At 42.3% G+C, this 22,311-nt stretch overlaps 1 protein-coding gene across 1 annotated transcript in view; it reads right to left on the bottom strand.

Annotated features, from left to right (window-relative positions):
- LOC130694638 (potassium/sodium hyperpolarization-activated cyclic nucleotide-gated channel 3-like) overlaps window positions 1-21,273 on the bottom strand; it is a 30,267-nt gene extending 8,994 nt beyond the window's left edge. Inside the window, exons 1-5 of the mRNA XM_059494940.1 lie at window positions 21,090-21,273; window positions 7,548-9,084; window positions 2,588-2,751; window positions 2,380-2,516; window positions 2,120-2,257 (exon numbers count right to left, since the gene is read on the bottom strand). Coding sequence (XP_059350923.1) covers window positions 2,120-2,257; window positions 2,380-2,516; window positions 2,588-2,751; window positions 7,548-9,019 — 1,911 coding nt within the window. The 5' untranslated portion in view covers window positions 9,020-9,084; window positions 21,090-21,273. The remainder of the gene's footprint in view (window positions 1-2,119; window positions 2,258-2,379; window positions 2,517-2,587; window positions 2,752-7,547; window positions 9,085-21,089) is intronic.
- Between the last annotated feature and the right edge of the window lie 1,038 nt (window positions 21,274-22,311).

The raw sequence follows: 22,311 nt of genomic DNA, 5'->3' as shown, positions 1-22,311 counted from the left end.
CGAGCATCAATGCAAGTTATTCGTCTTTGGTCGAGATGGCATCAAGTATGAAAAAAAAAAAAAAAAAAAAAACGTTCAATTCGATATGATGGATGAAGCTCTATCGATTGTGACCCCCGCACACGACAAATCCACGCACACTAACATAAAGAGAGAGAAAGAGAGAACGGAGAAGAAAGCAAATCATTCTTAATGCCTCTCACTCGCAGCTGAGCTTTGATTATATAAACTGGATGTCGTAAATCTGCAGAACACACAGACAAACCCGAAACTGTTGGTGCATTACGGTCGTCACAGTAGGTACATGGAAGAGAAAAACGGATGCTATTTTTTTTTTTATTGTTTTGATCGGTCGTTGGGGGGGGGGGGGGGGGGGGGGGGGGGGGGAGAGACGAAAAAATCAAGCGCAGGAAACAAGACGTTCAGCCGAGGTAACGAGTTAATCTGTTGGACCTGACCAACATTTGTCGAGCCCTGCCTTCGTACTCAGTCAATTACTGAAAGGTTAAAAAACATCCTCGACGTCCCTATCTTCGTATACATCATCATCCCAAAAAGATTGTTGTTCGATTCTACGAAAGTCCATTCATCATAAAAACAAATACAAAAGGGAAATGGTTGTCCTTTTGTCTTATTCGCAGTGAGTATTGGAAACAAAAATATAATAATAATCGATACACGTTGTCATACCGATGTGTCGTAATGTCAAGTGTCAGACGCTAGCGAATCTCTCAACTCATCGATCCTGAGCAATAAAGCGCAAAAAAAAAAAAAAAGAACACATCGCAAAATGAACTCAAGTCAGTTGGTTGTGTGCTTATCGAATCTAACATTGTCACGACAGACGGGATTAAAAAAAAAATAAAATAAAAATGAAAGGAAGTTGCCGGGCAAAGTGAAAAAGATCAACGAAGAGATGGCGGGCAGCACAAATCAAAACACGCGAAAGTTATAGCTCTTCATAAATAAGCTACCGGATATATAGCTTGTCCAGGATGTATATAGCGGCGTACACAGATGTGGGGGTGTATTATAGAAGGAGCTTTTTGAGTACACCCTATTATTTTTTTTTTGTCTTGGAAAAAAAAAAAAAAAAAAAAAAATCGGATATGATTTGCGTCACCGGAAGTCACGTTCTCTCTGTCTATATAGTTGTGTGTGTGTGTGTGAATCGAGATTTGAACTGGAAGGCGATTTGCTGTACTGATATCGAAAACAGATGACTCCATAGTGTGTGTGTGGGTTTACCGCATCAGACGATGCCATTCAAAAACCAACTGCATTTTACAGGGAATTGCCTAAAGGGATTACGCAACCGCCGTTCTGCCAAACGCATCGCTATCAAATGAGGAGAGAGAGAATAAGAGCCAGGTGATTAAATATACAGAAAAAGAAAATATCGTGAAAATAGGGGAAATTAAATCGTACCAATGAAGTTGTCGTCTCAAAAAAAAAAAAAAAAAAGAAAATAAACGTTGGTTCAGCACAATGCATCGTAACTGTACGACATGAATAAATAATAAGAAAGGGAGAGGAAAGAAATAATAATAAAAAAAAAAAGCAGCAACGACAAAAAAAAAAAAAAAAAAATTGGGCGCGGTTTGGTCGATATGCGAATGCAACTCAATGATAAGAAATCCAAACTTGGACGAGCGACTACGTACGTATATAACGATAAAAAAAAAAAAAGAGTTAAGAAAAAGGGAGGGGTATAAATTGAACGAAACAAAGACGGAAACATAAGAATAGTGCTCCGGATATAAACTATAAGATGCCTGTGTGTTTGTGTGTGTGTGTAGAAGTCAAGAGAAAGAAAGAACGAGAACGGGAAAAATAAAAAAAGGTCGTGTTAAGATCACACGTAAAAGGAATTGAAAAAAAAAAAAAAGGCGATGGGAAGGCGTGAATAATTTGATGGGCAAGTGCTGGTTGCCGTGTGTACGTTATCATAATATCTGACCAACACACAGTGTGTCCACAATCTATTTTCTCATTTCGAAACTGTTGTGTTTTTTGTTTTGTTTTTTGTCCTTCATCTGTCTTGGATATCTGTAGATCAACGAGGAAAGAGAAAGAAACGAAGAAGGAAAAAAGAAAGAAAAATGAAGCCTGCACTTACGTAAACTTCTTCCCACTGGTTGACGTAGCGGACGAGACGCGACAGTCGGAGAAGCCGGACAAGAGACAGCAGTTTGGCCAAGCGCAGGATCCTCAACGCTCGGCCGGCTTGCAGGATTTGAAAGCTTTCGCTAAAGTCCTGCATCCGTAAAAACTGCCACCGCAAAAAAAAAAATGAAACGTCGCTCGCGTTGTTACATTTCATTTCCCAAAACAAAAACCCAAAAACGAAAGCGCTTGATGAGGTTCATACAAACTGACCTGATTGAAGATGAGGAAGATGTAATCAAGTGGGATGGAGCTGATCAAGTCGAGGAAGAACCATGTGCGCAGATAGTGCCTAGCTATCAGCTTCGGGTCCAAGATGACCTGCTCAGAGTTATCTTGTTGCATAATACCTGTGTTCGATTTTGGCCAAGTAAACAAAAAATCTCACAATATTTTAATTACATTTAATATTTAACGATACCTGTTCGAAAATTGACGACGATGTCGATCATGAAGATGGTGTCGCTAAGGCAGTTGAAGGCAATCCAGCGAGTGCTCAGGTCATCGTTGAAAAACGAGATGGCCACGGGCAGGATGATCAAGTTGGCCACCAGCAGGAATAACATGCACAAGTCCCAATAAAATCTGCAAATGAAAACAATCATCTTTTGCTATTTGAATTCATTTGTTTTCTACGTCTCTCATCCTGCAAATCGATTTCAAGAGGAGATCCTTCTAATATTAACAGCCCATCATTTCTATACACAAGGCTCTTCAACTTTAATTATTGATTCATCATTTCATTATAAAAAAAAAAAAAAAAAAAAAAATGCTCGAGGACTGGCCAAACTCGAGAGCTAAACGATCGATCTCCTTCGTCCTCATTTGAATGAAACTCGCGTAGACCTATTGCACTGTGCGGAATGATTTAAAAAAAAAAAAATGCCTATTCTACCTGGGCCATTTCTTTATGTTTGCTGGAACGAAGAAGAAGAAGAATAACAATAATTAAAAAAAAAGCCAGTCAAACAGTATGCGAACTCTCGAATCCCCCCAACCATCTGTCAAAAAGAAAACGGACACAAAGGAACTTGCACAACCGTCAGAGGACTATGTCTTTGAAGTTTCTTTGTGCGCGCGATGCTGTTGTCAGGCCGAATGCAAATTCGTAGATTTCCTTACGCAAAAGAGCCGTGACAACGATCCAATTACAAAATGTAGAAACGAGTTTTTGAGAAATGTACATCAATCTTCTTAAACATCGCGTCGTGCACAGCCTCCCACCTCTCTCTCTCTCCCCCCCCCTCACAAAAAAAATGGCGTCCATTACGAAAAAAAAAAAAAAAAAAAAAAAGTCTTTGGCTAATGGCAGCTGTACGTCAGTACGTAATAAAAATCTAGTCTAATAACCGTACGTCTTCATTAAGTGTTGATAATGAGCCCTGTCTAACATCGGGCAGAGTGCATGACTATGTTCGTTTGCATTTATATCAGCCCATTCCTACACTCTCTCTTGATTTTTTTTGCGCTCCGGACTCGCGTAATGGCGGTTTAGCACGTCATCAAAGTGAAATAAAGAATCAAAAACAAAAAAAAGAGAAATGTAGAAACTGGAACAGTTAGAATAAGCGAGAAAATGATTTCTTTTTTTTTGAGCGGCAGCTGTCCTCCCGCACTCGGCGTGATGGGGCACCGCGAGGACGGTCACGAGAATAAGAGGGCCGCTATTCTTTTCTTTAAAAACAAAATATTAAAAAAACGACGCAAAAGAAATGAAAAACAAAAGAAAAACGCCTCAGATTCTGACGATGGCCGTACCTTCCAACCGTTGGCTTTTGCCGTGTAGAATTTTACACCCCTCCCCCTCATCGGAATTATCGATTCAATCGTCTCTTTCGAACGGCAGCAATTTGTTGGCCACACCTACCCCCGGCCGAATGAAGGGACACAAACTGTGTCCGTCTCAGTTTCCACCGAAAAAGAACACACACACACACACACACACACACACACAAAAAAAAAAGTCCTGATTGAGGTTCAAAACGTATATCAATAAGATGTAGACAAATAGCGATAGGGCGGGAGAAGGAAAAGAGACGGCCACTGACAAACGATCAACTTGGCGACTCTTGGCCGATATGAAAATCCCTGTTTCCATTTCCGTCGGTATCAAGCGAACTACTTTGCTACCCCCCCACCCCCACCCCCGTGGTGTATCCAAAATCTTTTCAATCTACCAGGGCAATAAGAGAAAGAAGAAAAAGAAAAGGCTGTGTCAATCGTTTTTGCTTTATCTCCATCGGCATAAATTAGAACACATTTATTTGCGCTCGACAAGCGCAAAAAATAAGAAAAAAAAAGTGTTACGCGGAACTCTATATCCGGAATGCCTTTCTTTTTTTTTTTTACTGATGAATTGCTTCGAAAAAAAAAGAAAAAAAAATAACAAATAAATAAAAGACTTGGTTGCTATGGGCAACCGAAGTTCAGATTCGTTACATAATAGATTGCTGACTAAATATCCTATATATCTCATTCCGGCTTCCCTCCGCTATTTCCTTCCTCTTTTTTTTTTTTTTTTCGTTTTTAAATCAGAAAATGCCAATCTAATCCGGTCACCATCAACCGTCTTCGTTTTTTTTTTTTTTTTTTTTTTTTTTGCCGCCATTTTTGTAACCGCCCACCTCTATCGAAAAGCTGAGGCAACTGTTTTTCGTAGGAGAAAAAGAAAAAAAATGAAAAAGGGAAGAGCTGAACTGCGGGCATTCTTCCATATCGCAGACGGTCTCTTTATAATAAAAAAAAAAAAAAAAAAAAAAAACGTTGGCAAAAGTTTTGAGGATATTAGAAGGGCGGGGAGCGATGGAATTGTACGACATATTTACGATCCCAGCCGGAGGAAAAAGCAGGAGGGGGGGGGGGATATTGTGTCATTCACATCGGATAGTTCCTTCCGGAGTTTGCTCTTTTCTTCCGTGAAAGCATAGAGCAAAATAGGATAAAAAAAAAAAAAAAAAAAAAAAAAAAGGCTTTCTTGATTTGTTTATTTTTATTCAAAGATTTCAAAAACAATTTGTTATTGCATTTGAAAAGCGGATTATTTTTGGCGAGCGCGGACTTTGTCAGTCCCCTTTCCGGAAGGCCTTTTTTTTTTTTTTTTTTTTTTTTTTTTGTTTTTCTTTCCCTTTTTTAAACATTATTTATGTCATCAACGAAAATATTGATTGTAAACGCTTTACATGTACGGTTGGCTAAAACCCACCTCCTCCTATTCCCTTGTGGTTGTCACATTCGCATAAAAAAAATTGCAGTACAAGATCCATCAGAGTGCCTTCAAATCCTTTCACTACGATGGAATTATTTACGATTTTTTTTTTTTTTTTTCCCCGTCTCCGCTTCTTCTTTGAGTGCACGTAAAACAAAAGAGATGCGCCCGCATCAAAGAGTTATATTTACTGTTCTAGAGGTAAAGTGTGTACGCGCGTGTGTGCGTAACCCAAATTGATAAAAGAGGATAACGGGGTCAAGGGGGATGGCAATCATAAAAGTCATCTCCTATTTTGCTTTGTGTTTTATTCACGTCCGGCAACGCCGTGTAGGTGCGGAATTGAACCAAAAAAAAACAAAACAAAACAAAACAAAATGTAACAGTAGAAAAAGTTACACCGATGATGGCGAGGATGGCGCTGCGTAAACAAAGTAAAAACCAGGATAGCCCAACAACTACATCAAACTCGTACACGAAAATAGACTCTCGATGTGCTATTGCTATCCAGACAGTTCCCCTCCCCCCGCCTCTGGAAGTTAGTACGTGTGTCGGGGAATGTTTCACGTACACTTCTGATGTTTATAGATCGAAGTTGAATAGGAAACCTCGACAGCAAAAAAAAAAAAAGAAAAAGAAAAAGAGAGGCGATTGTATAACATTGCCTGCGGCTGCACCCTTCGCGACTGACGCAACATTTTCCCAACGGTTTGTGGCGTCGTTTTTATTTGCAACACCCCACCCCCAAAAAAAAAAAAAAAAAAAAAAACGATCGAGAAAGAATTTCACGACCAAGCTATTTTCGTTTGAAATCGACGCTGTACTGCATTTCTTTTTTTGTCGGTGAAATTCTTTATTTTCGTGTGTTGCACCATCAGAAATGTACGGGCCGAATCATCACACGTTGTTGTTTTCCTATACACCCACACACACCTATAAAGCAACATCCTTTTCTTATTGACTGCTTTTGATAGTGGGACCCCATCCGCACACGACGGAACGTTTCATTCCAGTCGGCCCGTGTCGTCTTGTATACAAACACAAAGTAGAAAGAAAAAAAAAAAAAAAAAAAAAGAGAGAGAACATCCGTCATTTAAAGAACGGCTTCCTTTCAATGAAGTATCAAAATGCTTGTATCGAAACAAAATACAATTTCCTTTAGCGGGTGTCATTAAATTTTTTCGTTTAAAAGAGACGCCGATGACCATCTCTGCGTGTATCTTTTCGGTACCTAGCGAACTTTCAATCACGACCGAAGGCCCTGTCCTTTTAAAAAAAATAAAAAATAAAAAAATAACTGGCAACACACGCACACAACGCATTCGTTCATCTCGAGACCTGCCATGCAGCGTGAAGTCGAGATCACGTTTCATCATCTTGTGTCCTCGCCCCGTGAAGACAATCACTCCCTTGATTTTTTTTTTTTTTTTTTCACGTAACCCAAGACGCACCTCGAGCCACCCGACACTGCAGACACGTTTTTGAAATTTTCAAAAAGAAACGTAGCGGAACTTTTCAGCCAGGCGGTACAACTGGAACACAATGTGGCGAATTATCGCCTTTCACTAACCAAATTTTCCATTTTTTAGCCTTAAACGCTAAACGCGAAGCAACGCAGATTAGTTGATTTGCCTATTCATTGGTCACGCCAACCGCTTCCCGTTTACTTATTCCATTCGTATACTCGCTCGGACGTCGATCAACTCTAAATATTACTACAACAACAACAACAACAAAAGAGCAAAGCGAAATAACGGCAGTGCGGTAGCCGACATTTCATTTTTATCGATTACGCTGTCCCCACACATTTGTGTCGTGATATAGCCGCCCTTTTCTTTTTCCTCCAACCAGGGAGCGGGACTGTGTGTGTTCACCGAAATGCCCATCTCACATATGACTGCCGAAACCCCGCGTCACATCAATACCTAATGACCGTGCTTTTGCTCTGCATCGCCGTAACGGACGGGCCCGCAGAAAAATCTGATCTGTCGCATGTCGCGCAACACATCCAGCGCTCTCCCACGCTTAAATCACGCACGCAAAGCCCCCCCCCCCCCTCCCTCACCTTATTCATAATGAAATAAGATGGTGAATCATTGACAAACCAAAGGCCCTTTTTGCGCTTCAAAAGACGAAAAATAAAAAGAAAAGGAGTCAAATGGAGATGGGTTTTTACCGGAAATTGGAGCACGGGTGGATAATCCAGTGTCCTGCGGCCTTTTGTCGAATGCGCTCCTTCATGAGGGCCTTTTTACTGCCAAAGAGTTTCATGGCCAGCTTGTTGTCCGTCGGCTGGAAGAGGGCTTGAAGCTGGTTGCGGATGAAGGATGGTTTCGGCTCGCCGCCCATGTTGGCCGGGCCCGGACCCGGTCCGGCTTCCTCCTTCGGCGTCCCATAAAGGCTGACGTCGTCTCCTCCGGCCGCACTGTTGCTAAAGTGGACTCGTCCGCCACCGGCCACGAAGCTGCCGGCCGTGCTCCCGCATCCGGCCACACCGCCACTGGCACTCATCTCTTTATTGTTGATAAAATTCATGTCGTCGGCGCCAGCCACCAGGTAATCCGGCACGAACGACGACGTAGACGCTTCGTCCTCGAGCGCCGTCACTAGCGAATCGGAGCAGCACGTTCCGATGCCGCCGCCGCCGCCGCCTCCACCGCCTCCGTAAGAATAGCCACCCGATACGCCTCCGCAACTACCCGATCCGGCGTAATAGGCGTTGGCCAAATCATCGCTGCGGCCGTTGAGGCCGTTGCCGAGCAGCGGCTGCTGCTGTTGGTAGAGACGTCGATGACGCGGACTCCTCAGCTCCTCTTCCGACGACGGGTAGCCGTTGTTGGCGGCGCCGCCTGCCAGTCCGCCGTTGACCAAGCGCAAACTACTCGACGGCTGCTGTTGGTGCAATTGGCTGCTGCGGTTGTGACTGCGCCGGTTGAGGCTGCCGTAACGTGCGCATCCGGCGCCGTTGCCTCCGCTGGTGCTGACACGACGCACTAAGAGAGGGACTGGACCGCTCCAGGTCGCTTGATTTCTGGCCGACCAGTTGTAACCGGCGCCTTCGATCGACTGATCCGGCTCGTCCAGCGGATAAGACAATCCGGCAGCGCTGACAGACGGACGCGGCGGCTGATGACTCTGCACCCAAGAATAGGACGGCGGAGAAGAGGTCGGATGCGACTGGTGGTGCTGTCTGAGCGGGGCCGCAATCGCATGAGTGGACACGACCGATGGCGATCCGGCGGATGGTCGGCTCGTTTCAGCAAAAGAAGCAGCGCCTACGCCTTTAGAAGTCGACACGGCAACTGAAAGCTGCGGCTGATTCGAGCCCGCACTCGATGAATTCGCCGTGGCAGAGGAGAAGGAGGAGGAGTTAGTTCCAATCCCGCCGCTAGGTGCGACGCTAACACCAGCTCCGCTAGACGTCGGCAGCGAAGAGGAGGAGGGGCCCGACGTGGAAGTGCAAGACGCCGAGACGGGCAATGCAGTCGACGATGCTTTCACACCTGGCGATGTCACTCGTGGCGATCCTTCCGCCACCGATGGCAAATGAGACGGACGGGCAGCGCTGCTGTGATTGATCGGATTCAACGTGTTGGCCGCCATGCCCGCGAGGCCAATAGACTTTCCTGGTTCCACATTTTCAGCCATTTTTCAATTTGCTCTTTGTCGTGGTTCCTTCTGGAAGAAGAGAGTGGAAGCGGCCAGCCAAGAATCTATTTGGCAACAGACAAGAAAATAAAAAAGAGCAGGTTATATAACTTTGCACAGTTATCTAACTCTGAAGAATAAAGGAAATAAAAAAAAAACAGTTAGGAATAATCACTAATAGGCTAAATAGAGTTCGTCTTTTTTTTTTTTTTTTTTTTTACATCGTAATCGATGGACCCGATCGAAAATCAACGAAGGCATATAAAAAAAAAAATAGCCGATGGACATGAACCTTTTTTATGATTTTGGATAGGTCGTAGGAGACGGCCAGAAGGAATGAAATGTATCAAAAGTTGATTACAAATGTGTCGTAAACCAAAGGCTTTTGTGTTCTTTCTACACGGAGGCGAACTCTCTGTTTACGAGGGGTCCAGCAAAAACCTGACTCCATTTTTACGAGACGGACAAAAATGAGTTGGACTTGGCAGTCGACACACAAAAGGAGAAGTTGGCACCCGAAAAAGAAAAAAAAAATCGGCTTCTGGAGATGCGGTCATCTAGCAGCGAAGGTGGCATCATCTAAAGTCTGTTTCTTCCATGAAAGGAACCTCCATTTGTGACTGGACAGAAAGAATGGAGTTCCACAAAGCCTCTTCAAGCTTCGCCTACGCCTTTTTTTTTTCTTCTTCTTCTTCTTTATTCGATTGAAAAAAAAATCCTATCAAATGACAAATCTATATGGCTGATGACGAAAGCTGAAAATGGGTGTGACCAACATAGATATCAATAGCCACGATCGAAAAAAAAACAAAAAAACTCAAGTGTGTTCCTGCACTTGGCACGCTGTTCCCGGAATCCACTCGCCCAATTTCTGTTAGCAACGATATCAGCAATCATTTCTTACGTCCTTCTTAAGTTGCACAACGTTACATTGCGTAAACGTCAGCTATAGTAATCGATTCAAGTTTTTTCTCTCTTGTTCCACTAGGTAAATCACAAGATTTTTTTTTGTTTTTCGTTGACAAGCGAAAGCTTTTCACTTTGTTGGCAAGCAGCCATTTTGTTTGTACAAATGTGATTCAATTTGCAGTTGCAGTTTCTATAAAAATAGGAAATGAGATGAACAAGTTTGGGACAACGGTCGATTGTCAGCCTCTCAGCCCTTCTTTTTTTTTTTTTTCAATCAAATCAAAGTCTTTCTGAATTGAATTTTCACGTCCCCTTTTTTCTCCCAATTCAGGGAGAGTCCACATGTCAGCCCATTCACGATAGTTCGAAATCTTTGAACAAATCTCAAACAACGCTCTCTCCATTTGGGACACAGTCCCTCTTTTCTTTAGTTGAGAAAAAAAACAACAACTTACATTTCGTAGAATATCCCACATGCAACGCCCAAAACTTGCAAATGCGATTGACTTCCATCGTCTTGCGTTCTCATAAAACAGCAATTTACAAGATGGACGATCAGCAGAGAATACGGCTCAAAATATTTTCAATTTCTGCTTATTCTCAATTTGTTTAACACTCAAACGATGGACAATATAACGGGTAAGTCACACACAAACGGATGCAAACAGATTCAACTAGATTGAGTCAGATACAGATCGATGAAACGAACGGAACACGTGAAGCAAATTCATGCAATGATTCGTACAGGTTCGATGGCGAGCGAGGTCGAAGGCGCGCTCTCATCCAACCGCGCGAACTAGACTGACCCTGACGCCAGAAACAAAAGAAAGAACATCAATTTCCAAAGGAGAGGAAGGGGTAATGTAGACATCAGCTGTATTGCCTGAAGGCCTAGAACAAACGTTGGTATGACGTCGCCAAGTTTAATAGAAATGACGCACGAAAATTATGGTAAGAAAATAAAATTGCGTTTATTGTATTAAATTCTGATTGCAACTTTATTTGTTATTATTTTTTTTTTTTTGCATTTAAATCTATTTTTTTACGTTCTGTGTGCGAACGAATGTTAATGAATGCACGAATGGAAGTGGTGTCGAAGTATGTACGTTTGCAGACGAAGTTTTGGATAGTTGGTGTTGCGTCGCTGCTGTGTGGGGCATCAATTTGCTAGTGGCACTTAGAGCGTGATAAAAGCGTGACTCGAATAAGAACTGCGTGAATAACTCAACTGCCTTTGGACGCCAATCGGACCGTCGCCATTTGGTATTGTTATCTTTTAACCTCTTTCTTGTTTGTTTGTTGTTCAGTAGGGGATCAATGCAAATTCTGACTCTCGCCCTCCTCCCACACACTTTTTCAGGGTTGTTGGGGTCCTCTTACTTAGCCATCTCTTTTTGCATTTCTTTTGCGATCGTATTTTGTTTTTTTCTGTTGTTACACGAAAGCTGGTCGACTCTTGCTGTTCTTTTGTGGCCATTTTATCGGCAGTTGCCAACCTTGCCCTCCTCCCCACACACAAGTTTTCTTATCACGATCCTTTAGCCGGGTCCCGATAACCGACCAGAATGGCCTCACGTTCGTGTTCAAGTGGCACACACACACACAACGTTCGAAACACGGCAGTCCCCCACCGTTCGAAAAAAACAAAACTTTGGGAAGTTTACGCAACTCGGACAGCATCAATGATAACACATGCGAGATCTGTTGTTTTTCTTAAAGAGTACAGAATAACGTCGTAATACCTCGGATTTATTTTCGATCGTAATTTATTATACGTATCTACTCATTTTAACGAGGCCACTTGTACGTCTTCCTATTAGCACCTCCCACGACCCCCAATTTATGTTCGATTAAGAATCGATCGTTTTCTCTCTCCATCATTAGGACGGCCGTGGGTCGATTACTCATTATTAACTCGAGATGTGCAGCAAAGTGTCCACATTTATCGCTGATTCTGCCGCAAAAACAAACGCATTAGCCTTATTGGAACAATGGCACTTTTGGTTTTGAGCCACTTGCTCTTTATACTCGTCCTGTGTGTATGTGTGTGTGTGTTTGTGTGTGCGTGCACTTCATTAAAAAGCCATCCAATCGTCCCAGGGCTTGATTTGATAGCCAGACAACCTCTGTTTTCATCCGATTCGCATCTGTGGTCAATGACGCTCTTTGTTTTTGTTTATAAGATCTTGTCACATCTTTTTGTGTGCTTACTGTTGCGCAAGAAACTATTAAGACGGTCGGTCAGCTGGGCGCGTTCCTGTTGTTCTTAAAAAGCGTCCGCTTTGATGGATTGAAGAGCTGCGGATAAAGCGCTTCGTAAAAACTGCGTTGTATACACAAACCAAACTAGTTATTCTTCAGCACAAAAAAAAAAACAAAAACAACTCGTTGCAACCTACTGACCCCATTTTCTTTTAACGCCCTTGCAAAAAAACAAAACAAAACAAACACAACAACAAAAAATTCTAAGAAAAAATAACAGACCACTTCAATTTTGCATGTTATGGAATTCTTTATTTTTTTTTTCCAGTTAAGGTACTCGCTCACATCGATGCCACTTGACAAGATGAATGTTAGCTCTATAAATGATTACCTTTATATTTCTTCCATTTATTTTGGCCGCCCACCCCTCACCACCAACCAACTGTGTATAATGGAGACATGTCCAGGCATGCTTATTCCACGTCGTTTCCTATATACGTTATAGCCTAACTTTTCTTTTTCGAATAGAGCCCCAGTCGTAGTATGGGACCAATTCCAGCTGACTTTCTCTCTTTTTTTTTTTTTTTTTTTTAATGTACGTTTCTTTTCTGAACGGAAGCCGGAAGAAGATCCTTTGCAGCGTGCAGCAGGGGTAGGGGGGGGGGATTGAATAGAGATGTATATCATCATAGATCTTTTGTGGATGTAACAGTTGATTGACAATGACGTGGTCAAAGGGACGCTCGTTGGCTTATGAAGTGTAAGAATCAAAAAGAAAGATGGCAAGAAAGGAAACATGGAACGTCATTCCTTTGTGATAGGCATTTCATTCATAAAATAGCGTGTGAACTCTTTTGGCTTTTTATTATTCAACGCGCATTTGTCTCGCCATCTTGACGTCGGTGCGCTTCATGTTTTGCTTCTATTCTCGAGCGTCCTGCGCTCTACGTCGTGCATACCGGAAAAAAAAAGAAAAAGAAAAAAAAGATGAATGGAGGGCATCTTCTATCCACTGGAGTGTTCCAGCGGATCAAACAAAAAAAAGAAGCGAAAGAGGGGCTTTACAAAAATCCTACTTGTCGGTGTGTCCTCTTTTTTTTTTTTTCTTTTTTCTTTCTCTTTCTCTTGCGTTTTCTTTTAATTATCCGATTCCCCTTTGGATAAGAGCCTCACCTTACAGGGGAGGACAATTCCCAGGATCTTGTTGTCAAGCGTGCGGAACGAGAACCGAAAGTCGTATAAACACTCTCTAAAATGCTGATCGAAAGCGCTTGATTTTACATTTCGTTAACAGTAGCACTTGCTATTCCAAGATTTAACGAGTGAATTTTTTTTTTTTAAATAAATCAATACCTCGAAGATGTAAGAAGGAAATGCCCCATTCCGTTTTTGTTTTTTTTTAATTTCCTTTTGTTTCTGCGGGAATTTCAAATTTGAATATCACGTGCGATTTATTGGCTTGCTTCTGTTGTATTTCTTTCTCTTCTTTTCCGATGTCAGTTGTTCGTCTACGTAGTAGATATGGTTTCGACCAACGGGGGGCACCACTTCTTTGACGTTTGCCCAACGCGATCGATCGCGTTGCGCACAAGGTTCATACCAAGTGGCATCCGCCGATGGAAGCGTTTATGCCTATAGGCTATATATACACACATACATAGAGCATCAGCCCAAAATGTGCAACAGCCGATAACACAAAGAAAGAAAAAAAAAAAAAAAAAAGAAAACCTTGTCGACAAGAAGAAATCTATGCAACTTTGTCCCGGGAACTGATTTATACCCAGCCATGTCGTCCCGCGTTCACTAAACTCACGCGCAATCGAAAAAAAAGAAAGGGACGGCCTGTCCCGGAGGCTAGCTGTCCATTTTGCTTTGTTATATTGGAAAAATGGGTCCCAGTCATCCGTTTATGGGCCCCATAGGGACCGTGTAGTACGTGTAGCCCTGAACGCGTTCGATTTCGCTGAAAGGTTTCGTTTCGACAATGATCTAATAAACGGTGGGGGGGGGGGGGTACGATCAACTTCCTATCATCACATAATTCATTGTGAAAGATGGAGCTAGTCGAACGGTAGTTGTTAATCAATTCGCTATGTAACTCAATGTTTTTCCATTTTACTGAACGTAGAGATCGAAAGGTTTTAACGTCGTTTGGAAATGTTGGGCAGAAGGTTAAGGGCTTGTAAGCCTATGGCAAGTGGGAATTTAAAAATGCAATGCAAAGCTCCACGTAAAGTGAAAATCAAAGAAACACATCCATACGTAACAGCCTTGGCAGGTCATTAGTTCTATCGCAGAGTGACACGCGCCACCTATGAGGTACACACGAGAGCAGCTCTTTTTATTGGCACACGTTACTTCTTTTGTTTGTTCAACACTCATAAGTCATATAGCTGCATTTTTGTGTGTGTACTTACAAGTACATCAAACTAAAACATATTGTCTTCACAGCCCCAATAACGAGAGCCAAAAAAAAAAAAAAAAGCAAAGGGAGGGGGGGGCCATCCCCCCCCCCCCCCCCCCCCCAAAAAAAAATCGAGTTCATTAACTCTGCGCTGTGGGCTAAAAAAGACGCGACTTCCGTCAGAATACTAATATCAACAAGAACGGGAAAAAGGAAAACTGTGCGCTTGCTCGCTATTTTGTGTGTTTGTGTGTGTGTGTGTGTTCCTTCCCCGCAGTTTGGTGCTCAAAATGCCGAAAGGCTCCATGACGTGCTGCGTTGTCTCCGGGAAGAGGGTGCCCTTTCGTGATCTTTTTTTTTTTTTTTTTTTGCGCTTCAATGTCTTGAAGGAATTCTGGGAGCAGATGCAACCCACCCACCCCCCCACACCCCCCAGTCAGCAGCACAAGTCAGCTAATTAAAAACATCGATTGTTTTCAAGAAGCGACGCCAAAACACAAAAAAAAAGAAAGAAAAGAAAAACGACAGTCAAGTTGAGTATAGCGACGCCTGCGATGGTCGCATGCAAAATCCATGCAGCCCAAAGTGCTGTTTTGCATTTGAAATTTGAGAAACTCTATTTGCCTATGAGAAATGTAAGTTTTCGTTGTAGAAGAAGAGAGAGACATACGTTGCGATGTGATTGTTTCAGACTATCGAATTGCGTGATGCATACGTCGAGTTCCCAGGCTAAATCATCCCGAGTTTTGCTTCGGGACACACAAGCGATATGAATCGCAGATTGAAAATAAAAGAAATGAAGAACGTTGCCAAAAAAAAAAAAATAAATAAATAAATCGATGATGTCGTGACCTGCGGTGGATTGTTTCGGCTGATTTCAATCGACATCATCGTAGAGACAAGAGCGTGCGTTCGTTCATGCGATTCGCGTCTGTCCATTTTTTTTTTTTAAATCAAAGACAATCAGAAATGGTAGTTGACTTTCATCGGTGGTATGTGTAATTATCAATTTGTCCCTTCGAATTTTATGCAGATGAGCGAATGCCAATTGATTGATGAGCTCAATCCTGAATTGGAGTTGAACATGGCGGGGGCACGTTTGCCTACGTTATACCATCCGGCCAAAGCCATTTTGGGGAGATTACAGAAATGAGCTAAAGGTCGATCAAGTTTTGCAGTCGGCTTTGCCGAAGCACACATTAATAACAAAAGTCCAAATGAATTGTGTAGTGGAGTTAATGGCTGAGATTCGATCGGTGCGTACCGTTTTAGCTGCCCTTAATGCCACGATGAATCAATATGCAAGCTTTATGTCCTAGGCTCAGGCGGGATCAGACACGAACGAGAACTACGGCAATTGTTTTTGTTTTTTTTCGTATACGGCAGAATAGACAACGTTGAGCGCATGATCGTTCACATTTCGTGATTTCCAGCGGATGGGGTAGACAGTTAAAGGTATGCACAACATCTGCCACGTGAAAATGACGAGCGTTCACTTTCAACTCACGCAGAAATGCAAATCAAAATCACCTCGTCTATCAAAATTGCAACATCCACTTGCGATCGGGGCCGCTCCATTTCCGCAGTGAACAAACAACAAACAAAACCAAAAGATGTTTCGATTCCCTTTTTTTTTATTTTTTATTTCTAACCGTATCGACCATCTTATTCAAACACCGGCGAGGGTTCGAACGCTTGATCGAATAAATAGAACCGCGCCCCGTCCAGCAGCGCGTCCATCGGCCCAAAAACAGCACCCGCCTCAGTGTGTCATCACTCTTGTTCAAACTTCTATTACATAGAACTCTACGTGTGTGTGTGTGTGTGTGTACGTGTGTACACAGCGTTTGTGTGTGTGTGTGTGTGCAAAAGTATATCTTCTCTAACCTGCATATGATACATTTTCTTTCTTATATCAATAGAGCGTAAAAGAAATCAAAAAAGAAGAAAGGAAAACTGTCGGTTTCGATCCCCCCCCTCTTTTTCTTTTCTAGTTGGTTGGGTGCGATCAAGCGTCTGGTTTTGTTTCCATCCACTCGCTGACCTTAAAGAAAAAAAAATAGGGCGATTAAACGCCATCGGATGTGGGAAGGCCCACTGCTCCGCACGGCACTAGCCAATTACGGACGTTGTCACGGCCCGCCCCGTTGCCAACAATGAACGTACTGTAACATACGCAGTCATTCGAAAATGTGCAAATGACCTTTTCTTCTTTTTAATGCTCGTACGTCATTTGTTTGTTTTGTTTTTCCCGATGATTTCGTTCGAAACGAGATCGCACATCAACGTTATTAATTTTAGTTAGCATCACATAGCCCGATGCTCATTAACATTGGACGTATTCATTATATTTAGTTTTTTTTTTTTTTTTTTTGGCCGAAAATTTTCGTGCAAGACTTTGAGATGCGGGGAAATGTTGCCCACGCAATGTCTTCCCACTCGTCGATCATCATTTGATGAGCCAAACTTTTGGTCACGTCCCGGTGTCTCTTCACGTTCGCCGGCCAGCGTCGCACACGCGGGTCAAAATCTGATTGCGATTCAGCGTTTTATCGGCACGCTCCATAATTGCAGAGCCATTCTTTTTTTTTGTTTTTTTTTAATGAAACTGGAAAACTGGAATTGATTTTGTTTAAAGGGAAATTTATTATTTTTTTTTTTTTTTTTATAAAAGAAAAAGGTAAACATCAAAATTAGTTTTCGTTTTGCTTTTGGGTGTGTGCTGAGATTCGCATGGGAGTTTTATAGTTCAGACACAGCAGACTGCTCTTTGTTCCAGTTTTCCTTTTTTTTTTTTTTTTTTTATTTGCTCTGTGCTTTTGCCAGAACGTTATGACGGGCTTCACGGATACGATTATTGCATGATTCGCTTGCCGGAGAATGGCATTGCAAGCCGCCCGCTTTCCGCTACTGACTTTTTATACTGTTCCATGTGTGTGTGTCTGTGTGTGTGTGTGTGAGCTGAAATTGTATATGTCTCTCTCCCCCCCCCCCCCCCGTTCTTTTTTTAAAAAAATTCCGTGGGCGGACAGAAAAGAAAAAAAAAAAAAAAAACGGGGGGGGGGGGGGGGGGGGGGGGGGGGGGGGGGGGGGGGGGGGGGGGGGGGGGGCTGTGCTATACGTCCAACTTTTTTTTTTCTTGGGCCCAACTCACTACGGACGGAAGTTTCTTTTGAATGATTGCACGTATAGCGTTCGTTTTTTTTTTATTTAAGAAAAAAAAAAGAGCCATCGTTTGATATCGATTTCTATTTTTTTTTTAAATTATTATTGTGACTGATGTATTCACGATTTTTTAAATCTCGTCTGTAGACACAAGGGGAAAGGTTCTCGTGCGCAGATTTGATACGGTGATGAACGAAGACCGATCCTCTGCGGATTGGCAAAATAAATAAATAAAAAGGGGCCTCCCTCTATACTTGCTGCTGTTCAATTTGAATTTTTAATCTTCTTCCTTTTGGCACGTGTAAGCTTATTGATTCGTACGTCCCTCTACAGTTGTTCCGCTTTTCATTCAACTTGCTCTCATTGTTCACTCGAATGTTTCAGACTTTTTTTCGGGGGGGGGGGGGAGAAGAAATCGAGTCGTCTTTCGGCTGTCAGAGGTGAGTGAAGGTATATCAGAAGCGTTGGCCTCAAATGAAACGGCAGTATATAGAAGAGCGTACCGAATTACCAAAGACAAAGCGATGCGATTGCAATTGAACAATGAAATAGGACCTTAGGCAGATTGTTGTTTCATGAAAGCCCATCGCACTTCAAAGTCCAGCTTTAGATATCACATCACATCACCAATTTCGAAAGAAAGAAAAGGGGGGGGGGGAAATGGAATTGTGTCGATCCGTGAGCCAAACATAATAGGAAGACTAGAGAAAAGAAGCTTGCCTATTATTTATTCTTATGTCGTACATATTTTTTTTTTTTTTTATGAAACCTATTATAAGGAACATGAAAAAAAAAGCTGATCGTCAATGGTCTGCCACCCACGCATATCAGACATAATTCTTTTTTTTTTTTTAGATTAAACGATTTTCTGATTCCCCTCCTTTGCCATCATGTTTTTTATTTATTAAATATCCTCCTCTCCTTCATCGATCCAAAGCAAAAAAAAAATAAAAAATAGGAATTCTCTGCCCCCTCTTTTTTTTTTTTTTTTAATAATAACAGTCAAGAACCTTCAATCAGGACCGGAAAATGGGAAAGAAATGACTGTCGTGAAGGCGGACGTCGCAGGCTACCCGAACGCTTAAAGGCGTTCGTCGTGATTCGTATTGCGTAACATTTAAACCTGCGGCTAAGTTGAAAACGAGCAAGTCGAATCGAGCCGGGTAAACGAAGTAGGCCGTGCGTAAAGGAGGGGGGGGGGGGGTGAGCGAAACACGAACCTGTTGGGGATAAATGGATCAAGGGAGACCCCCACCCCTCCATGCCAATGACGTGTATTCACCTTGTTTTTATATGTACATATGAAGGGCGAATGGGAAAGGCCCCACTGGATGACGTCAGTCGAGCTCCTACGTACTGCATATCCCACCCTGAAGCAGTGAATATCAACTTGCCAGGTCCCTAATACAAAAAAAAAACACAAAAAAAATGCTGTTTTGCGTTGTTGGCCATTGAAGGCGTTTTGCCCAGTTTGCAGCAAAGCCGTTTACGCTCAACGTCTTGCCTTGCAAAAGTTTATAGACCCCCCCCCCCCTGTTCCCAGGCTATTCTTGTATACGTACATGTGTATCTAAGGATCGATTGTAAATAGCTACACGTAGCGCATAGGTATTACTAACCTAACGTCGCTAATGAATAATTCCCTTTTCTTTTCTTTATTTAGTTTTAATGGGAAAAAATAAAAAAAACTAAAACAAATTGATCCGAACGAATTGAACAAATTGATTCGAAAAAAACAAAAAAAAACAATTTGCATAGTCGGCCCGATCGATGATGTTCTATTCGTAACGAAACAGTTTTGAAATGTGAGCGACAGTTAAACGATTTGCGATGGCGCTCCGGGGAAATGGCAGTTGACAGTCAGTTGGGGCGTCTATTCGAAAACTAACGAGACAGCCTCGCTAATACGATCTGTAACACGTGTAATCTCATTTGTTTTAATCCATCCGTAACCTACGGTACCGCGAAAAACGATCTTCTTTTATTTGTTTTTGTTTTGTTTTGTTTTGTTTTGCATGTAAAACAAATGTGATTATCAAGGAAATGGGGCGAAATAAAAGTGTGAGCGAAAGGATCAAACAACAAAAGGTCACAACGTTTTGCCGCTGTCACTTTGACTCAATCAATCAAACGGCTATCAGTTCACTTTAATCGGAGATAAAAAAAAAAAAAAAGAGGGGGGGGGGCGCATTGAAAAACACTTTGCACGGCTACATCTGCGACGATCTACTTTTAAAAAAATGGGATTATCCGTCCGTCTGAAGAAGGACAACAACGTCAATCGATGCCATCTGCTCGTCCTAGTTTCTGTTCTACACGCACGGTCACGACAACACGCACGTCTAGCCAACAGGAGAGACTTACACTCTCGCTTGACTTCAAGAGCTTAAGTTTTTAAAACTTAGACAGAAAGAAAAAATTTGCGGGGGGGGGGAGGAGGAGGAGGGGGCTAGAAGTGGCCCAGCTGCATCGGCTCAATACAAAACTGCACACACATTTGATGAGCTGTGTTTGATATAAAGGGTAGTTTGTTTGGACTTGAACGGACCCTACAAAGCAATTAATAGGGAGGATAAAAACAAAGGCGGCCCGATTTGACTCTAAACCAAAATAGCCACCCCCCCCCCCCCAACTTCCTTGACATCCGGTCTTGCAGCTTTTTCCATCAATTTTTTTTTTTCTTTATTTAAAGAGGAGCCCATTCAATTGCTGGCATACATCCCTGCTTGTTTAATGAACGCGTGTGCTGTGTGTGTGTGTTTTGGAAACGATTGTGTTTATACAGTTTGTTACGTCATCATTGGACACACTGTTGACCTGACTCAGGCTAGAAGAATCTCTTCAGAACCATTAGGAACAAACGCTTAACTATTCATTTTTCTTTGATTTTTTTTTTTTTTTTTGTGAAAATCAAATCTCCTTGATCGCGTTGGCTCACGTATAACCGCCCAGATGAAATCAAACATCGTTATCGACATCACAACATCCGAGTTCTTCTTTTTTTTTTGGGGGGGGGGGTAGCAGGCAAACTTGTTTTTCTTTCGGCCCCTTTTGATTTGTCTTCGGCTGCTGTAACGTTTCTCATCGAGGCAAAGAAGCCTGATACTCAATTAAATCTAAAAAAAAAAAAAAAAAATCTCGTCCCCCCCCCCCCCTCTTTTGGCTAAATTGAAGATGATGAATCCGTACACGCAACATGGATTCACGTTCATATTCCATGGATGGAAGGAACGTAGTGAGCAATCACTTCATCCTTCTTTTTATTTTTAATTTTCTTTATCGTTAATGGAAAAATCAAAAAAAAAAATTCAATTACACGCCACGCAACGTAATTGCGTTGAGCAGCTGATTGAAAATTCAAGTATAAGAGAGAGAGAGAGAGAGACTTACGTTCAAATTTTGCAAAGCAGTTCCTCCTTTGTCTCGATGAAAAAAAACGTTTCAACGTGGACGTCACACGGCCTTGTTTTGCAGAGATAGCGGGACGAATCGCGAGGTTTTATTTACGTCATCGTGGAAATTCGAAGACAACTCACGACAGGCACAGACACCTGGCGTCGACTGTGGCCGTGACAGAGCCAATCGTTCAATAGCACTCTGTTTTAAAAAAAACAAAAAAAAACAGCACACACACGGCTCGAATCACGGATACCCGCACACACACACAAACACACAAACACACACAAGATACACACACCCACAATGTGAATGTGTGTAGGTTCTCTCGTGCCAGAAAGAAGAAGAAAAAAGGAAAGAGCCAAATGGCCGATTGAACGAGAAACCCTTTCAAAAAAAAAAAAAAAAAAATGTAAGAAACGACCCAACCAAAGTTGAAAGCTCCAACCACTTGGACGTCACACGCCACTAGACGCTAGCGATTTGAAAAAAAAAAAAAAAAAAAAGAATCGCAGAAAAACAATGAGCGTTCTCTCCCCCCCCCTTCTTTTTTTTTCTTCGTTCTTCCAATTGGCTATCGAAGAAAATGGAGGAGAAACGACAAGTGTTTTGAAACGCGCCAGTAGGTACTAGCGCGAAGAAAAACAACGTTTTGCTATTCTTACCGGGGGCAATGTGTTTTCAAATTAAACGTTTTTCACAAACGATTCGATGTTGTTTTTTCTTTTTTTTTTTTTTGCCTGTCCCGAAAACAAAAAAAAAAAGGAAAACGTTGAATAGTTTTGAGAGCCTATAGTACAGAGAGGGGAGCTTGACGGGCTTGGTACTTGCCGCACCAAGGCACCGACATCGTCTAAACTTCTCGTGTGTATGCGGCGGGTTGCACAACGAGAACGGGAGTGAGGGACGGATGGGAGCAGCGCGCGGGACTCCCCCCCCCTCCGCCCCACTCCCTTTTCTCGACTCTCTGTACAATCACGATAGGGACAGCAGCTGGTAAACTAACGGTTGAGAACACACATCACGCACACACCGGTATAACCTTCCCTGGTATGTCCCTCTCATTTTGGGTCGAATTGAACTTCAATGGATCTCAATTTCAATCATCTTATTCATTTTGAAAAAAAAAATTAAAAAAAAAGAAGATTGAATCTGACAAGAGAAAACAAAAGCATGTGTGTGCGTGTGTGTGTGTGTGTGTATGTTCAGTTTGTGT

Source organism: Daphnia carinata, chromosome 4 (assembly GCF_022539665.2).
Source record: "Daphnia carinata strain CSIRO-1 chromosome 4, CSIRO_AGI_Dcar_HiC_V3, whole genome shotgun sequence".
Classification (NCBI taxonomy): Eukaryota; Metazoa; Arthropoda; class Branchiopoda; order Diplostraca; family Daphniidae; genus Daphnia; species Daphnia carinata.
This window is presented reverse-complemented; position numbering and strand designations above follow the sequence as displayed.